This window comes from Lepisma saccharinum, chromosome 3, assembly GCF_977018435.1.
Source record: "Lepisma saccharinum chromosome 3, izLepSacc3.1, whole genome shotgun sequence".
NCBI classification, from domain to species: domain Eukaryota; kingdom Metazoa; phylum Arthropoda; class Insecta; order Zygentoma; family Lepismatidae; genus Lepisma; species Lepisma saccharinum.
Window position 1 is genome coordinate 58,278,163 of NC_139231.1, and position 21,315 is coordinate 58,299,477.

A 21,315-nucleotide genomic window follows, 5' to 3' on the forward strand; every position below is an offset into this window, starting at 1 on the left:
GAAATATATTCAGTTCACAACATATAAACTGATACCTCAATTGTACAGTCACGGATACTGCTGGGTTGTAACGATTCCATTGAAAGTCAATGCATTCATTACAACCCAGAACTGTCCATGACTGTACATATACAGGGTGGCCCATAATTATGTATATGATGTTTCACAGACTGTGGTAAAGAAATTAGCAATTTTATTAACAACAACATAATGGAACATGAACATAAACACATTAATCTCAAACCTTACAAGTTTTTAATCTCTGTTCTCCATGGTGTGGTCCACCAAGGCACCATCCAAACCTATATATGCCTGGAGACGAAGAGCAACGTTGTCACAAGCAGCTTGACAGAGCCATACTGGTATCCTGTGGAACTCTTCTGTGATAGCTGCCCGTAGTTCGGCCAAATTGTGTATGTGATGTTGATACACTTTGTCTTTTAAAAGACCCCGTAAGAAAAAGTATGGTGTTGTGGCAAATCGGGAGACTGAGCTGGCCACTCCACAGACCCACGTCGACCAATCCAGCATTGTGGGAATGTTTCGTTCAGCCACTCTTGCACTGTTATGGCATAGTGTGTCGGTGCTGCATCTTTGCTGTCACCACAGGTCCCTATTGTCCGGTCATGCAGATAATAAAGGATACACAGTGTCTGTAAGCAAATTAAGGTAACTTTCTCCAGTAATGGTATCATCGAAAGAGAATGGGCCAATCAACCCATCATAAGAGAGACCGCCCCATACCATGACACCAGGACTTTTGTCATGAATACTGATGGTTACATTAGGGTTTTCTTGCCCCCAGTACATGCAATTATGTCAGTTAACACTTCCTGAAACATGAAATTTGGCCTCATCTGCCCAAGTGATGTGTTCTTCCAAACCTGGATTTTCCCTCAGCATTCCCAGCCACTTTTCTGCAAACTCCATGTGCCTATCCGGATCATCGTCGTTAAGAGCATTTATCAAACGAGGATGTATTCCTTTAATTTCAGGTCCTTCATTATTCTCTGCAGTGTTGTGCATGAAATGTTAAACTCTCTGGACATACGCCTTTGTGATTTCGGCTTCACAGGTAACAAGTTAACGGCATCCAACACACGAGCTGCGTTATCATAGTTACGTGCACTCCGGGGCCTACCCGCTCCCTTCACATGCAAAACACTACTATTGCCGTCAAATTTATTGTTTTATCTTGCGATTGTTAGCACAGAGGAGCCGTTATCTCCAACTCGACTGCCATCCTCAGTCTCACCTCTGCGTAATTGTTTGTTGCAGAATACAAACGCATACAATGCATGCTATGTTCCAGATACAACCGTTCCGCCATCCTGTCTGGCATGCACTAACGGTTCCTAAGTCAGTGACCATTATCCCCACTCTCAAGCTACTCAGTGTTGCCATCTTGAAACTTTGTTGTCCAGTATTTGAAATACTGCAGTCAGTCAAACATCATATACATAATTATGGGTCACCTTGTACATTGACACACTGATTCTGCTGTAAGCTGTCATAATGCATCGTTACTAGCATCCCAAAATTATAGAAAATAAAACCTAGACCTATTGTGTACATTGACGAAATCTGCAATAACATTTTAGCTAATGAACAAAATGACTTGTCGTGTCTTGCCACATTGTTGCCCATCCTTTCTCCTGTTGTGTTGCATGACCTTGTGTTCGATCCAGTGTGCACCTGGCCTGAAAGTGCAGTTTTCAGACGACGAGGCACCAAAAATCAATGCTTGTTCTTAGTGAAGAAGTCAAGATATTATTTTATTTATTTGATTTTCTTACATATTAGCAGTGTTGCCGCAGAGTACACAAAGAGGTTACTAAGCGTCAGTTCCTTTGATGTTGCTGTCCTTCCCTTGGCAGGCAATGTGATTGGTGACTGGATTTTGAGTGACAGCTGAACATAACAGAAACTGGTCTTGCCATATCTTCAGCAAGTTAACTGTTGAACGTTGTTGAAGTAAAAGTGTTGTCTTAAGCTGTGCAATGCCGAAAAGGAGGGGGTGGACTTGGTGTTCTGCAATAAATTGCAAGAACAATGGAGGAAGAAAAGATGAACAAGGAAAACATATAAGTTTCTTCCGCTTCCCATTAGAACCAGAAAGGTAAGTTTCCTTTATATATTCGTACACTGAACAGCATGTTCTGAAAGTTGCACACACAATGCTTAATTTTGATTGTCAATAACATGGAAAATGTTAGAAATATCTTCACCTTTTCTCTGTACATTATGAAGACCCATTCTCAGGGTGTTTTCTTTTTTTTTAATTCCCTTGTCATTGTCAAACAATTAATAAATGTTATAGCAGAATTGTAAATTTCACAAATCGACAAAGTGAGATGTAAACTTTTGCTGTAGTGTGATCTATTGTCTGCGATGATGCAAAACACCTGGTTTATGACTGTGTGCAAGGAGGCAGGGGCGTGGCGAGACTCACAGGGGGCCATGGGGCAGATTACTCTAGTGGTGCCCTTCAGTTACTGTTGTTAGAGTGGATGGATCTACAAATACAAAAAATGCATAATTTTAGCACATGGTGGGCAAGCATATATAATTCTCTTTATTATGATTAAGGATGTGTTTGTTTTTGATAAATGTTAAAGACAAATAGTAATAGTTCAAAGTAACTAATAAAATATATACTGTGAAATAATTCTTTACTCATTAACAAATTAACATTGATTAATTACAATGCTTACATTATGAATAAATTTAGGTGTACATATTATCATTTATCATTTACGCATAAGCATCAATTACTTTCTTAAACTTGAATGTTTTTGCTCTGTCATTTTAAGTTGAAAATAAAGGCAGACCATTATGAAGTTCTTGACCCATGGTACTGACTAAATAGGTTTTTATAATTTTAAATTTAGAAAACTAACTCTCTGCCTGTGCTACTGTGAGAGGAACAGTAATGTAATGTAACAAGCGATGCACGCATGAGGAAAACTATAAGTCAATGAACTATGTTGTATCATAAGGAGATGAGCAAGCTCTTTCACATCATTCATGGCTTTTATCTTGTGTTTCAAAAAACTTCTGATTATACAGGGTGTATCACTAGCTTTCGAACACAAAAATAAAAGTTATAATTTCCGAACAAACATACATAGGAAAATAAAATTCACAATACGCGTACCTTATTTCATGCTGAATACATGATCATCACAGCAGGTGCTGCAAGTGTCTTCTCTGGACGTCCAGACATGTTTGTACATGGCATTCCATATTGTGAAAACTCCGATGTAGAGTCTCCGGTGTGATCTCGTGAATCGCATTCTCGATGTTGTTTCACAACTCTTGCAGTGATCGTGGTTTGTTTCTGTAGACACAACCTTTAAGGAAACCCCATAAATAGAAATCTGGAAGTGGCAAATCTGAGGATCTTGGCGGCCACAATCCTTTGGAGATGATTCTGTCTCCATAAAAGGACTCAATTTCTGCCATGGCCACGTTGGAAGTATGGCACATCGCTCCGTCTTGTTGACTGTGACATTTTGTATTGTATTGTCTCCTCAGACATCCATGGACGCGTGCCTCCATGTCCCATAAGCAACGTTCCTGTTGTTTCGAACTTGTGCACCAAATGATGTATTGATGATTTTGATGGTCCTTTACGGCATCCAAATCCACGGCAAAATTCACGTTGAACTGTCTGATACGATCCCGATATCCAATATTTCTTTACAATGAACACACGTTCTGGTATGGTGTACAAATCTATCCTCGCGATGCAGGGACTCGCGTCAAGCAGCACTTCCCCTGACACCACCTACCATCTTTGTTTTGACATGCGTGCTTACGTTCAACCCTGCCTCGTATTCAGCATGAAGCAAGGTACGTGTATTGTGAATTTAATTTTCCTATGGATGTTTGTTCGGAAATTATATATTTTTTTTTTTTGGGTTCGAAAGCTAGTTGGACAACCGTTATTTGTAAATAAAGGTTTGGAAATATTTTTGCCATTTTTAAGGTTCTTTGTGAAGTCCAGTGTCTATAGATCTTGACAAACTAAAGGTTGCAGTGGTGTGGCCAAGAAGAGGTTGATGAGGCTCATAACCCTCCCCCTGCCCCCTTTGGCCAAGTTTTCCTTAAAAATAAAGAGAAAAGATTGTCGAAGGCAGGAAAAGAAGGCAAAATGAGGGATGAATACTGAAAAATGTATGTAGAACCCCCTTTTTGAAAATACGGGGCATGCAACTGGAAGATTGTGTCACTTTATGTGTCTATAACTGCTTTCATGCCTTTAAAATGATTGTTCAGTTGTGAGTAAATTGTGTTTATCATCGGGTAAAATATTGATACGTTGAACCAGCTCTCTCGGTTGGCAAGTCTTTGGACAGAGTTCATCTAAGACCTTCTTTTTCTTTTTAGCTCTTTTGTCAGAGAATTCACTTGAATCCTCCTACTTGGAACATATTTTCATCATTTCAACAAGTGATTCAAATGATCTCCGAAGCTCAGTCATTTTTAAGGGAGCGTTCAGTAGGAGATCATATGAAGCCACATCAAGAGTGTCTGCTTGTAATGACTTAGAAGTGATATTCATCTGCTCCAAGACTTTACATTGAACAGTCAATAATAAAATGAAACTGAAAAATTCGATTTTACCCTTGAGGCCAATAGCCCCACTTCTTTCATTTGGCTTCCTGCATGTTAATATTATATGAGAAAAAACTTTCAAATCATCAAAAAGCCTCTCTTGGAGAGCATCTATACAAGTTCTTATCTTCCTGCCCATCATATTGGGTTAAGTATTTTGAGAGTTAGGTTCGACTTAACAGGGATGATGGCAATTTGGAAGAAGGGTGTTTAGACTTTTCAAAAAAATGGGATATGGCAACAAAAACAGAACCTAAGATCGGCTTTCATGTTACTCCAGAGGTCATCTGAGCGGCCGGTGAGGAACGAGAATTTGTACTAGAATGGTGACATAATATCAGATTGGTGCTGTTCTCCAGTGCTGGCCCTGCAACTGACGTGGGTTTTTATCGATTTCATGTGTACCCGGTTTTAAGTGGTTTCAATCGAATTAAGTGGTTTGTCTTTACGGGATTTTTAATATGAGGAGTTTTTTAATTAGGAATGTGTCGGAGATAGTTTTAAGTGTTTTCAATCCTACCCTGAACCTAATCCTCTTTTTAACACTTTTTAATGCGACACTATGTTCAGTGCTTAGGAAAATATTTACAAACCTGATGAAGGGGGCAGTTGTACCCTGAAACGTTGTTCCATAAAAGCTTCATACTCACTCACGTAAGTAGTGTTAAATTTAACTTAATACAATTTAACATTGTTTATTTTAGATAAGGATAATATATTTGTGCATATGCATTCTCGAAAGTTAGAAATTGGAGCACAATTTCTGATTTATGACCAGAAATTACAAATTTCTAATCAGTGATCAATTTTCAGGTACATGGAACATCGAAAGTAATTAATAAGTAAACTGATCAATAGGGTGCAGATTTTTGCCTATTTGCCTTGTTTATTCCTTTGTAGTCAAGCATAGGCTTTAATTACTTACGTGAAATTGCAAAATTTCACGTAAGTAATTCTAAACCGTGTTTACCACGCTTTAATGTTTTAATTTTGTTTCATGGTGTTTCTAGTCCAAAAATGCATTTTTGTAGTGCCTATAAATGCCTATTTTAAGGGTTAGCACCTATTTTGCTTAATAATGCCTAAAAATGCCTACTCTGCAATTTTTTCATCAGCTTTTTTTATATGCTTCTGGCTTCCCTGCATCGAAGAAGGTAAGCCTTTATTGACGTTGAACGGACTGAAATTTGGTATTCGCCAGATTTGAGAGTCGCGACGGATGTCAGATGTTTGGAAATACCAAATGTCCCTCAATCAGGATAAGGAAACTGAATAACCTGTTGGTGACTCATACTTGGACAAAACAATGCCAACTCACCCCTTCTTCTTTCCACCTGAATGCTTGTAACAGTCAATCAGTACTTGTTTGCTTCATTGTGTGCATGTGAAAGGAAGTACATTGTTATCTGTGGAGATATCGGGTTGATGTGTTTAAAAATGCCAAAGCACAAGATGTGTATTAATTTTAAAAATGTATTGCTGCAAAAGCTTATTTACAACCGACAGAAAATTTAATTTTTGTTATTTAGCATAACTTTTCTTCCACTTTTATCTAATTGCGACAATTATGATAAGTGATGTAATTTATCCCCTCCTTTTACCATCTTTGTGTGCTACATTTAAAAAGTGTGCTGTAACTAACCAGGGCAAATGAAAAATTAAAGGGAAAGATTGAAAAATGAATCTTCCTCCTGCATTTCATGTTCTATTTTTTAGGAATACTACTCCATAGAGGGTATGACTCCCACTCCACTGATTTATAGGTTAGTTCTGAAGTAGTCTTGCTTGCTGTAGGAAGGTTGAAGTGATGGGTTTGCCTTGAAGAAAAGTCAGTTTCTGAGAAAGTTTCAGACAACCATGTCACCTTACTGTTTGACACACACAGGAGCTGTACTACTGTCAAACCTTGTGGGAGTAAGGAAAGAACTATAAAAGAGGAATACAGAAATGTTCAAGTGAAATGGGAGATTGCCTATTTTTGTTGCGAAGTGAATAGTGAATACCATGAAAATTTTGTGTCCTGATAGTTAATTCATTCAGAAACATTTCTTTTCACGAGACACAGTTGCCGACCTTCTTGAAGGAGCAGTTAGCACAGCACACTACAACGTCACGTGTCCTGGGTTTAAATCCCATCTTGGCATGGTTGTTCTTTGTGCGATTAAGTTCATCATATCATCACTCATCCTCATTGTCGCTATTAGCCAAAAGTGGCAGAAATGTGATGCTAAATAACAAAAATCAAATCAAGAAAAAATTCAGAAATAGAGTTGAGAAGAGGATTGATGACTTAGCAGGTGATATCAACGAACAATTGAAAGCGAAAACTGCTGATTTTGTTGAATTTTCGCTTGGAAGAGACATCTGGGGGGGGGGGGGGGTAGCTCAGTTAGCTGTATTCAGTGCTGACAATTGGGTTCCAAAACTGGAGGTGGGGTCAAGGTGCCAAAACTAAGGGGGCAAGGACAGTTTACTTTCTCTTAGTACATAAAGTTTATCATAGTGCAGGGGTAAAAGTAGCAGAATGGGGGGGGGGGAACTGACCCCCATGCCCCTTAATCACCGCCACTGTCTGTATTTATTCATAGATGGGTGTCTCATCTCAATGTGACAGAAGAACTGTTTGACATGATTTCTCTCTGTGACACAAAAAGAATATATTTTTAAGAAAGTGAAGGCTATTTTTCTAAGATACAATATTTCTTTACCTAAGTTAGTAGAGTTATAATTTCAGCCATTTTCCAACTTGTCAGGAATACCATCTGTCACTCTGTAAAACTGATTTAAGCCAAAACTCGTCCAAAGTAAAAATACTACTTGATGAATTTGAAAACAGGTTTCAAGACTTCAAAGAGCGCAAAGGGCAATTTTACTTGTTCACTTCTCCTTTTTCTTTTGGTGCTGCCTGGTCTAATTTCGACCTTCAAATGGATATCATTGAAGTACAATGCGATTCAGTATTGAAAGGGGTGGGCCTCCCCCATGGTGCAGTGGTAGCGTCATTACCTTGTAATCGAGGGGGTCCCAGGTTCGATACCCGGTGGAGGCACAAGTGGTTCGGATCCCACTTTAAACTGTAGGTCCAGTCCCAATTAGCCTTACTGTGCATAAAGTGGACTTAAAACACCAACTCAAACCAAGTATTGAAAGGGAAAAAGCACAGGGTTGGTGTTCCTAATTTTTTCTCAGTACTCCAAGAGCAGTATCCTTGAATATGCCATTTTTCTGATTACAGAGAGTTTTGACATTATCATTGTGCGGCCTCACAAATCGAGTTTGACATATCTGCTCTAGAAGTATTATGTTTAAAAATTTGGATAGCTTTATGACTTTCTGTGATTTTTCTTCATTTAGCCTCCGCCTGCAAATGTGGAAGCTACTGCTGCTTATGTGGGAAGGTTGACTAAACATACAAATATAATTAACCAAAAACTCAATATGCTGACCAAGGCAGAATTTATTTTATCTTAAAACATAAACTAAACGTTACGTTCCAACCTTCTAGCAAGGTCTTCTTCAGACTCTGTACCAAATACAAATTAAATGAGTTACAAAGCAGGAAGATAGATATATATATATATATATATATATATATATATATATATAATATATATATATATAGACACACACACACACACACACACACACACACACACACACACACACACACACACACACACACACACACACACACACACACACACACACACACACACACACACACACACACACACACACACACACACACACACACACACACACACACACACACACACACACACACACACACACACACACACACACACACACACACACACACACACACACACACACACACACACACACACACACACACACACACACACACACACACACACACACACACACACACACACACACACACACACACACACACACACACACACACACACACACACACACACACACACACACACACACACACACACACACACACACACACACACACACACACACACACACACACACACACACACACACACACACACACACACACACACACACACACACACACACACACACACACACACACACACACACACACACACACACACACACACACACACACACACACACACACACACACACACACACACACACACACACACACACACAAAAGAATCACTCCCCTCCAGACACAAGATTATTAAAAAGTTGTTTATCTGGAACATTCCTTTCCAGGTGTTCCAGCAGGTGACCTTCTCCTGTCAACTGTTGTTTCACCTGCCAGCGATTTAGATAAACATTTCCTTTCATCTGGAATGTGGTTGGACTCCTTATCTCACACTCTTTTCACTTATCCTTTCTTTCTTCATTCCTTTTCCTTCTAGTTCTCCTCCTTCGCTCTTGTCCTTTCCACTCTTTCTAACACCTTCTTCCATTCTTTGTTTATCTTCAGTCCCCCATTCCAGTTCATTGTGTCTTCTTCCCCTTTATTCTCTATTTCCTTGGCCTCCTTCCATTTGCTTACTAGTACTCTCTTCTCCCTTCCTATCTGCTTAGCCTCATCCCACTCTGTGTCATGTCCTGTTTCTCTTGTGTGCTTAAATATTGCATTTCCCTCTCTCTCTCTCTTAAGTCAAACATCATCCCTATGTTCATTCAACCTGTCTCTCAGCATCTTTTTTTTTTTCCTATGTACACACTCAGATGTTCTTTACACTTCACGTTGTAGATAATCTCTTCTTCTTCCTCTTCTCTGTTTTCTTTTTTCTTGTTTGCATTCTTAGCATGCTTCTGCCTATTCTGCCAATTGTGCCTTGGTCAGTATATTGAGTTTTTGGTTATCACGGATACAAGGCTTAATGGTGTTAAATATAATTAATCCCAAGTTATACAGCAAATAATAGTTATATAATCTAATCATCATTTATGGTGAAGAAAATTACTTATCAAGCATTATCTGTTTCTATTTGTTACGACCTCCGTGGTGCAGTGGTTAGCAAGGTGCACTACAATTCCAGGGGTTCCGGATTTGAATCCGGGACTGGGCATGTATGTTCTTTATGATGGTCCTCTCATCAATTTCACATCGCTCAAACTGTAAAAGTTGGCTGAAAGAATCAACACTGTATGATGCATAATAAGCTGTTTAGTGTTTTAAGTTCACTTTATACACAGTAAGACTAATCAGGACTGGACCTACAGTATAAAGTGGGATCTGAACCACTATGTGCCTCCAGTGGGTATCAAACCTGGGACCTCTTGATTACAAGGCGATAATTCATCGAAATAAAATTCTGGCTACGAGCCTTCCAACAGGGATCGAACCTAGAACTTGTCGAACCAAAGACGAAAGCGTAATCATTTGAGAATGTGGGAACTTTGTTTTATCCAGTTCCATCATATATTCAGTTTTCCACAGACATATAAGACTAATTTTAAGAAATTAGATGTGTGCATAATATCTCTTTCGTCATCATTCTCCAAGTGAACAATCAGATGCCATGGAAGACTCGAGCCCACCCTACAGAATAGTGCTTAATGCAGTCATCTTGAACTAAGGGATACCGGATTCAATTCCGGTATCAACTGTATACATGAGATGCCTAGCTTGAACTCATTATGCAGACATTTCATATTCGCACTGTTGTCATACTTGTACACCTGATTCCAGCACTCCTTTATATCTAAAACCATGGAAAAGGATTTTATCTACTTCTCAATTTTCTTCGAGCAAATTTACAAATCTAAAGACTAATGACATTGTTCTTGGTGTATGAGCCATTAAGTTAATAAATTCCCTTGTCACTACGCACTTGATGAAAACAAACGAAGAGTAAAAAAGGCATTTGTAGTTAGAAATAATTGTAGTTTCTGGTGAAGGTAAATAAATTGAGATTGCCATAAGGTTTACTGTAGCGTGCAACGCATTTTGAAAATTCGAGGCAGTATATTGTACGATGTTCTTAATTTTCAGGATCAACTTGTAAAATGGCAATATTCTTGTGTTTATCCCCAAATTGACGTTAGAAATTGTGAAGTTCTTAGGTAACTTTGAGGTGTCGCGAACAACGTGACAATAACCTCCACCCAATTGATTTTGTAGGTTCTACCAATGTGCTTAAATTAGACCACGGCCTTTGAGGTAGCAGAATTAACGATCCAGCCCAGTCACGACCTTTGAAATAAAAGCACCTTGCAAACTTGAACGTTACACAACATTCACAACACAATCCCACATAACTGCTGAAGAATCAGTGAACACATCAATATATAGATGATTTCTTTTTGGACGCTCTTCCTTCAATGTTGCTGCAGGGAAGAGGTTAATCAGTAATCAGTTTTAAGGTACGTGGAGCATGGAAACTATTTGGCAAATAAGCTGATCAACTATTAATTACTGACAATCTAATTAGTTGATATTTAAAAATGTGAATGGAAATCATACAAAATTATATCTTAACAGGACTTATATTATCTCAGTCCTTTCTGTTCATGAGCGTTGTATTGTTGTAGATGTACCCATGGGAAAGAAGGGGGGGGGGGCTAAGTGTTGGTTACGATCTCCTTGGTCAAACTGAGTGTACTTAAAAAAGTTACACACCCATATGTCTGGTATTTGTTAAACTTAAACAATCGATAAGTGGCCATTAATATCAAGATGATCTTTTAAACACTAAGTTTAGATATGTGTGCCATTTTAATTTCTCCTTTGTATTTACTTACCTGCAGGTGCAAGAAGTGGGTGATTTCAACTAGAAGAGCAGATTTAATGGATAAAGATCCTGCTTATCTGTATAAAAGTTGCAGAATATGCAGTGAACATTTTGAAAATGACATGTTTCGAAATAACCAAAAGAACAGACTACTCAAGAATGCAGTCCCAACATTATTCAGTGTACCAAATCCACCACCGCTAAGACATTCCCAAAGGATGCAAAAAATTAGAAATGAATCAAGAAAACCTGCACCAAAAAGAAGTAGGTATTTTTTCATTTGTGTTGGGTTAAGAATGAAAATTTTGGATAAATGATACCATGGACAACAGGTAAAAGTAAAAAATTGATGAGACTGACTGACTTAATGTAATTTTGAATTAGAAGGGGGGATTTACCCTTTTTGCCCTCCCTGTTGATGCCCTTGGGGGTCATGAGTGCCAGTATCGGTAATGGCAGATGGAAATCAGTAAGCATGCATACACAATTATACGAGGGTCATTCGGAAAGTAACTTCCGTTTGGGTATAAAAGAAACACCAGGACATTGTGAGAGTTTTTATTATATACAAATGAAAGAGACAACTCTAAGCTATTTCTCTACATAAGCACCATTTCTGTTGAGACACTTATCATATCGACGAACAAGGTTTACAATACCCATGTCAAAGAAATCTGCTGCCTGTGCATTCAGCCATGCAGTAACTGTCCTTGAGCTCCTGTTCATTGTTGAAGTGCTGTGCCCCTAACCACTTCTTCATTTGTGGAAAGAGGTGATAATTGAGACACTTGTAGAAAGATGTCTTGACAGTTCGGTAATTGTGACCGGCCGATAGTCACGAATTTTGTTGTTCACCTTGGAGACCAGTTCATTTGTTACAATTCAAGGGCATCCGCTCCTTGCCTCATCGTGGATGTTCGTTCGTCCATCCATGGAAGCACGACACCATTGTCGAACAGCACTGTTACTCATGATGTTCTTCCCATATACGGCACAAATCTCCCGATGAATTTCAGCTGCTTTCACCTTTTTGGCCCACAAAAAGCGAATCACTGCACGCACTTCGCAATTGTAGTGGACATTTTGCACAGCTGTATGAGAGCGGGAACTGGCCCAATGATCCTCACACCTGCACTGCCAGACTCGTACTGAGCCAGGCTACACGGCTGTGCGTCGTTAACCCCACTCTTCCGCATGCTAGAGTGAAACAACCAACAACAACATTGTCTGCTGTGAGCTCAAGGACAGTGTTACTGCATGGCTGAATGCACAGGCAGCCGATTTATTTGACATGGGTATTGTAAACCTTGTTCGCCGATATGATAAGTGTATCAACAGAAACGTTGCTTATGTAGAAAAATAGCTTAGAGTTGTCTCTTTCAGTTGTATATAATAAAAACTCACAATGTCCTGGTGTTCCTTTTATACCCAAACGGAAGATACTTTCCGAATAACCCTTGTAATTAAAGGCAAAAATTTTTAATGAAAAATAAAGAACTGCCTACCAGAAAACGAAATATGGAAATACGAGTATGTAGTCTTTGCATAAAAGTGCAACCATGTACAGTCATGGACACTTCTGCGTAGTTGTGATTCCATTGATATTAAATGAGACCTAGAAGTGTCAGAGACTGTACTACCACACACGTGGAAGGTATATATGAAATGGGAGATATCATATATAAATAAGAAATGATGAAGAGAAATATAAAAATACTTGTATAAAATTTGAAGCTTGTTCCTGTATGAGTTTGTCTTTGTTAAACAACTGGTGAAGCATATAGTCCTCTGAGAGAGAGACAGTCACATGATTTCAAGGTGACAGTCAATATTGGCATCAGTTTTCCATAAAACAAATTTTATCTTGAATATCATCTTTCATGAGGCTACTCTTTGATTTTGTTAGTCCTACTTCTTACTTCAATGTTTGTCCCCTCTTGCCTGTTCCACCTATAATTTATTTCTATCTAAGGTTAAGGGGGCATGCCCCTGACTCCACTGTGCTTTCCCCACTGCATTCATACATACTTTTCATATGCTTTAACATTATGTTGAAGTGGGATGTATGTGCCAAACGTTGCGGCCCTAGCCAGATCTAGGGTTGCCAGACATTCCTTTTTTATCTTTAACCTCGCTGCTTCTCATTGAAGTAATATTCAACGAGATGGTTAGTTTGTGAACTTAAAAGTTAGTTTACACATTTAAAATGTAATTCGTTTTGTTATACGTCCCGTGAAGCATTGTTGAAACATTGTGGGAGTTGATTTTCTTGGTTCTCTTCCGACCGCTGCAAACATATGAGTCAGACATAGCGGGAACCATGCCAGCGTAATCTCCGCCTGCCTGGTGACAGAAATTCTTCTCAAATAGCACTCCATATGCTTCGTGGTTAAGCTATGTGTGCTATTTTAATTTCTCCTTTGTATTAATTTAACTGCAGGTGCAAGAAGTGGGTGATTTCAAGTAGAAGAGCAGATTTGATGTATAAAGATCCTGCTTATCTGTATAAAAGTTGCAGAATATGCAGTGAACATTTTGAAAGTGTCATGTTTCTAAATGACCTAAGGAACAGACTACACAAACATGCAGTCCCAACATTATTCAATGTCCCAAATCCTCCAACTGTAAGACATTCACAAAGGACACAAAAAATTAGAAATGAATCAAGCAAACATGTACCAACACGATGTAAGTATTTTCTCATTTGTGTTAGATTGATAATGAGAACTTTGGATATATGAAACTATGGACAACTAAGGTAAAGGTGTAAACTTAAGTGTGCATTGCACCATACCATGAAGGGATATAAGGGGTGTAGAGAATAGAGCTCGAAACAATCTCGATGTTGGCCATAGTGGAGTTGATGATTTCCCCAAGATACCCATTGATTAGAAGCTGGGTCAGGGGCTGCTTTTGTGGGGCATTGTTTTGAAAGAATCCCTGGAATCACCTACCCTGGGATTCAAACCTGGGTCTCCTGTGTTCAGTATATCAATGCATCTAATTATTTCCTTCATATTAATTTAGGAGACAAGAAAATTAAGAAAAATACCAAATACGATTTTAATAGTACATTTTTTGAAGCAGGAATTAAAATGCCTCCAAATGCAGTTAGACATATCAAGTAATACTAAATTGAATCACTATGATGCACTATGGAGTTCCTTGCACAAATTATGTGCCAAAATGCATCAAACTGTAAATCTGGAATTTGCAGAAGAATGAAAACACACTTTATTGCCTAGTTTGATGCATCATTCTGTTTGTATTGAGTTTTATGTGTGTAAATAGGAAATGCAAGGGACCTTTGTATATGTAACCAGTCAGGGGCTTGCTAAACATATAAAATTGTTTATTTATTGATTAACATACTGATTTCACAGATTACACTGGTGGTTCAGGCTAAAGAACTACTAAGGTAACGTGATTTGTCAATATCATTGGTTATATGCTCTAGGTCCTTCAATCCACCTTGGTTTTTCTTCAATTTGTACACATAATGTCTGTTGTTTGTTACCCAGAATGTGTAGAGCAATTTGATTTTTCATTAATGGATAGGAGATTTGCAGTTGCCCAATTTCATTTAAGTTACTGTTATGAGTTTATACGTTTGTAGTGACATATTTTACAACTAGCTAATAGAAATTTACATAATGTAGCAGCCAAGAGACAGATATTGGCCAATCCCAGTGGACACATATTGCATAACGGTTCAGATACAATTTTAACCCTAGCTTACCGATAGGGGGAGGGGGGGGGACTTGCAGGCCCACCACCTCTATTTTTTAGATGTTTCAACTGTCTGGAAATAAATTACATTGTTTCCTAGGATGCTCCCAATATTTAATTATTACTTTTGTTCATAAAAACAAATGAATGTAATTAGAAGGCAAAATGCACTTGGTGCGCATATCAGGCACCGTGTTTGAATGTGTCTCTTTTGACACACTCATGCCAGTGACTGTACAATTGGTTGGTAATGATGGTAATTATTGTAATTGCCTTTTGGTCCCGAGCCGATTTTGAGCAAAATGCAGAGTTTCAATTAAATGAGTGTAGATCGGAGGCTAATTGCCCTAGAGAGATGAGTGATATACCGTTGTATGCGGAATGAACCAGAGATTCAGACTATATAAAATTTAAACAAATTTGGCGTATTTGTGGCGGTGGGGAGGGTGCTAACTCTCAAAATTCCAAAATTTCGAGGGAAGAAATGGAGTTCCCCCTCTCCCCACCCCAAGAAAAAATACATGACAGTGTCGACATGCACATGGAAATCATCGCTGACATGTAAGGAACACATAAATATTTGCATTATTATCATATGACCAAAGTAACGTGAGTTATACCCCTGAAACGAAAGGCTTGTACGCCACTGTCTCAAGCTTCGAAATTGAGCGAACTGCAGTTACATTGAAGTGACTATAGCTCAGAAACTAAATGCCCTAGAGATATGAAAGATATACCGTTGTACGCAGAATGAATCACAGATTCAGACGATATATAATTTATGCACATTCGGCGTACATATGGAGGGGAAAAGGGGGGAAATCCCCTCAAAAATACTTTTCTTTAAAAAAATGGTGTTTCCCCCTGCCCCCCTCCCCCGAAAAAAAATGTCAAAATGCACAAAATGCAAAATTTATTTAAATTTGGCGTATATATGGAGGTGGAAGGGAGAAAAACCCCAAAAATTATTTTAAAAAATTGTCACCACCCAAAAAATGTCCTCGCACTTGGGCACAAAACGACATACGCACAACATTCACGGACGAAAAGCTAAAACGCAGTGAAAAATGAGCGCCGATTCTTGCAGCTGCTTGAAATTCTATTTTTAGACAATGCAGGGTAACCCCTGTTGCAACTTGTGGACACTTGTGCTAAAAAAAGCAAAGGTTTCCTTCAGCGTGCTTCGAAATTCCATTCTCACAACGCAGATTCAACAACCAGTCTTCCCCCTCCTCCATCCCCATCCCCTGCTTGTGCTCTCACGGAAAACTTTCATTTTGACATCGGATACTGATAAACAAGTTTCCTTCGAATGCAGTTAACAGGTGGGAGTGAAAAGCATTGCTTTAGAACAACAAAGCCAGTCTTCCTTTGTCGGCAAAAATTTTCCCTTGGAAAGAGACGCAAAAGAGAAGTCCCTTTTCCCGCCTTTTCACCTCCATTTTCATGAAGAAAAAAAAGGTGCAAAAAACATTTCTGTTAAATACATGTGTTAGGAACAATATTAAAAAAATCGAAATTCTAGCCAAAAATAGAAAAGTTATAACGTAAAAACTACGACCTTGACACATCGTCTCAATCGAGATGCTTGGGACCGTGAAGGTTACATTTGGGTATCTCGATCGAGACACTTGGGACCCTAAAGGTTAATAAAGAACCGCACTTCTACAAACTAAAAAGCATTAATAAAAAATATTATGAATTTTGTGAGTTTTAGAGAATGATAAAATATATGTGAGACACTCATGCAATAATTGGTTATTATTTTTTATTAATGATAGTAATTTTTGTAATTATTATAATTAATAAATAACTGCTCATGTACAGGGTATACAGAAATGAATGGTGAGGTTATAAATGTCAATAAAAAAAATATTTTTCAACTTACGTGGTTGCAGCAATCACTGTTAGAAGTGGAAACTGTCCCTCTATAATCAGCAACAGAAGCATTGATTCAATAATAAAATGTTTTCTTGAATTTTAGTGATAAAAAAAAGTGTGGGCTTGTGAGCCGCCTCCCAATATGTATGGCATGGGTAAGCTAGGGTTGAAACTAAACATGTAGTCCTGATGAGCACATCTGACCATGATATGGACTTAAAACAATCTTTTACATGCTTGTGTCTCAATTTAAATGTTGATATCATAAAATATGAAACCAATGTTAATATCAAAATGTTTTGATGTTTCGGGACAATTCAAATTCTTTACTGTTCGTAACACATATGCGGAAATATAGGTATTTTGTGAATTTGAGTATATATCCTGTTTAACAGAGCTTTGAGATGGAAGCGACATGTGGCTCTTGGAACCCAAGTAAATGCAACCTTTCGAACTGAAGCAACATAGACTGCAAGTGTCACTTGTCACTTAGCCTCTACCGTTTTCTCAGGGAACTTTCAGACCGAAGCAACAAGTGACATGTGTCATTTGGAAGCAGACCCTCAGTAATTCATTCAACCTTTTGAACCAAAATGTGACAATGAGCTAAACATGTTACACTGTTTTCTCAATGGTGTGCATCGTACCGCTTCGGTCTGTTGTTCTTGCATGCACGGTGAATGTTTTGCTTCATACTGAAGGAGACTGAGTCACTTGTCATCTGTGACTTCAGTCTGAGAGCTCCTTAATTGGTGCGCATCATATAGCATCGGTCTTGTTTGTGCATGTGGATGTTTATTTACAGACTTAAGGGGTCCATGTCACTTGCCACTTCAATGTAACCCCCAACCCTACTGTCATGTGTTACTTCGGTCTGAATGTTCTCTATACTTGACAAGCTTGTTAGCTACTTCATCAGAGATTAAGATTTCATTTAGCCTGTAAATCACAGAGAATAAATTGCAAGTACTGTTGTTGGAAAATGGCCAGCTTTTTGATCGAAGGTTCCTATAATAATCATGAATGACCCTCTGAAGTGTTGCCTTATAATAAGAAGAGGTCTGAGGTTCACTATGATTAAGCCATGCTTGATATATTAATTTCCATATAAAGTTTAAAGATCAGAAATGTATTTATGAGTGAATAGTTGGGATCAGGTCATTCACTTGTAAGAAATAAATTACTGGGCTGTGGTCTCGCAAAGGTTGAGAACCACTGCACCAAGAAGCCAAAATACATCACTAGTTGCTCCATGAGCAGGTTTAGTGGCCATTTAACCAAATTATACATGATGTACTGGAAAGCCAGAATACAAATATATATTTTACTGAACACAAAATTTAATGTAAAGATGTAATCTGATACTAGATTTTCAAAAGGTAGAGCAGTATTTTCTTCTTTGCTTCATGAACGTGTTCGTATAACAAATTCAACATTGTAAATCATATCATACTATTAGGTTGTATTAAAAACACATACAAAACTACTGTAGTTACATGAATATGTTTACACTAGATAGATATATTTAATAAGCCTACCAAAATATTAAGATAACACTCAGAAAAACAGCCCATTCAAAAGAGACAGCTTTTTTGAAAACACTGTTTATATCTTGCTACGAATTTCATATTGTAAATTGTATTTTATATTTAGAAATGAGTGTTAATTTACAGTAGGGAGATAAATGAAAACCATGGAAGAGGAAAATACTGCCAACTCCTGTATTTTCATTGATTTGAGACAACACTTTTGTGAAAAAAGCCCAACCAAAAAAGACACAGAAAAAAATCTTTTTTTTTTCAAAAAAGTCAGTTTTTTTTTCCAACCACTTCCAACTCTAATGAATAGTAACATGTAAGCAACAGAATGAATGATTGCCCTTCTTTTGTAGGGAGAAAACGAGTCGACCAATCAAAGAATGCTACTCTTGGAGAAGCAGTAACCATAAATGGCAGCACTTCAAGCCTACGGAAATTGCGTAAACACGTACAGCACAATATAGAAGAAGAGACATTGAATGTGTGTGGTAACCATGGTGGATTATCATCCAACTGGAAGGAGAGAGTGTCTGCAGTTGAAAATGATCAGTTGGATATCAATGCTAAGAACGCTAACCAAGAGGAAATTTTATCAACTCATGCATCCTGTTCTTCTTTTGTAGCAAATCCAAAATGTAACGTAAATGTTGAGGAGCTGGTGAATATTACAGGAAATTCAAATACTATACAAACAGAATCTTTAGCTTCTAATAAAACCCATAGACTCAGGCAAAACATTACTCAAAAAATCCCTTGTGCTCCTAGAAAGTTAAAATTGAAGAGGGACTTAGGGAACTCGAAGAATCATGCAGGTAGGTTTAAACAAAATGTAAAGTAGTCCATGAAGGGTAACATTACTTGTAAATCACCATATTGCTCAGTTAGAAGTGAGAAATTTAATAAATTTATGAACAGGTTCTTCAGGTAAAAAGGGCTCCAGATCATGCTACAGCAGAGAATTGAAAGGTGTTGCAATTTCCCTAAACTTCATATCTCGAATCGTTTGTACCTCTCCCTTTACACTGTATGTTAAGAAGTATTGTGAAGAAAATTCCTACCCAATTGATCTTGCAGGCAATTAAGGCAAAAGTGAATGTGAAAAATAGAGGCATTTTGTGCTATGCTTCTGCGAAGTATCATATTACAACATTACCAGAGATCAAATAGTACTCATTTTGTGTGACACTGATGCTCAAAATTACAAAATATAAGGGTTACCCAAATGAAAGTGAGACACTTCGTTTTTTTTCTGTAATGATTTATTCGTTGGAATATATGAAGATACAGGAAGTATAGGTGATCCATATCCTCTACACATAGTCAGTCACCTTGTCTGTTCAAGCAAGTGTTCCAGTGCATCACAAGGGTATGGATACCCTGAGCGAAGAACGTCCATGGTTGACTGCGGAACCAATCTTCAACGGCATCACAGACCTCAGCATCGCTGGCGAACCTGCGGATCTTCAGATGTTCTTTTAGTGGCCGGAGGATGTAGTAGTCGCAGGGTGAGAGATCGGGGCTGTAGGGAGGATGGTCGAGGACTTCCCAGCGGAAACGCCGCAGCTGATCACGGCACACCTTCTGTCTTCAAAAATTGAATAACTGCTCGCTGGGCCCATTTGAATGAATACATGTTGTGAATGTGCTTCTACACATGTAAACAACTCACTGCGCTGTCAGACCATACCAGGTATGCATACGATGTATGCTTTCTTACATACAACGCCACCTACGAGAGCAAACACAAAGCTCTGTGTAGTTAAGCTACGACAAAAGTCTTAGTTTCATTTGGGCAACCCTTATAGTTACTGATACTTATGATTTGTGGAATGTTGGGTTCCTGGAAGCAACACCTTGCATATTATTTTATACATGAAAGTTTCAGTAGTTTTGTGACTAGAAATATTTGTTCTAAACTATCAGGAAATTGAGTGAAGTTGTCATAATTGATGCTGTAGTGTGTGTCATGGGACTGAACTTCTTAAAAATGGCAAAAGAGATTGGTATTACACCTGAAAGACCTCGGGTCGAAGTAGATTCATTCAAGAATTCATTTTTTTCTAAACCTCTGCACTTGTCCCACATTCTATCTGTTTCATGATATCAACCAGAAAAACTCCAAGGATGGCAACTAAATTAACAAATTCATATTTTAATCTCATCAATTTCTCAAGATTGAAAGTAAAATATGCAACACAAGTATTAAGCCACATTGTCACAGCCATGATCAATACTGAGGTCAGCCAAGAAACATTGCCAGCAGTGGCAACAGGTAGTGTGGCAACTGGAGAGCTTATAATTACACTGGTCTACAAAAATGAATTTTTTATCTTTCAGAAGAACAAAATTAACTGATTCTAGAAGTATTTTTCATGCTGAATGCAAATATATTTTTAGATTTTTTTCCATCAGACAAGGTTTTTGTGTGACAGACGTATAAAATTGTATGAAATTGATACTTAACGTACCTTAATATAATAAAGAAATATGTCATTCTGGCTTACCTAAAACATCGAAGATAATGATTTGCGGGCTTATTTTGCATATGGAATATCTCTCATTATGGTCCAGCATTAGTCAGCCACCATAGGGGGGCTCCACTTGCCTTTTTTCCATTATAGAAATTTGTTTTGATCCATTGCTTTCACAAAACTTTTCGTGATTCCTAATTTGATGTGCAGTGAAGGTAAACACACTTTTTCAGGATTCACTAAGGGGGTGTTTGACACATTTTTCTGCATTCACTAGGGGGTGTTTGACACATTTTTCTGCCCAGGAATAAGAGATTCGCATTTATGCCACAATTTTTTAATGTGGTGAGACTTCTTATCCCTGCTGTCCCATTCACA

At 38.1% G+C, this 21,315-nt stretch overlaps 1 protein-coding gene across 1 annotated transcript in view; it reads left to right on the plus strand.

Annotated features, from left to right (window-relative positions):
• The window catches only part of LOC145985544 (uncharacterized), a 66,800-nt gene that overhangs the window by 19,170 nt on the left and 26,315 nt on the right, over window positions 1-21,315 (plus strand). The window contains exons 2-4 of the mRNA XM_083119614.1: window positions 1,878-2,119; window positions 11,335-11,582; window positions 18,820-19,278. Of these exons, the coding sequence (XP_082975740.1) occupies window positions 2,001-2,119; window positions 11,335-11,582; window positions 18,820-19,278 (826 nt within the window). The 5' untranslated portion in view covers window positions 1,878-2,000. The remainder of the gene's footprint in view (window positions 1-1,877; window positions 2,120-11,334; window positions 11,583-18,819; window positions 19,279-21,315) is intronic.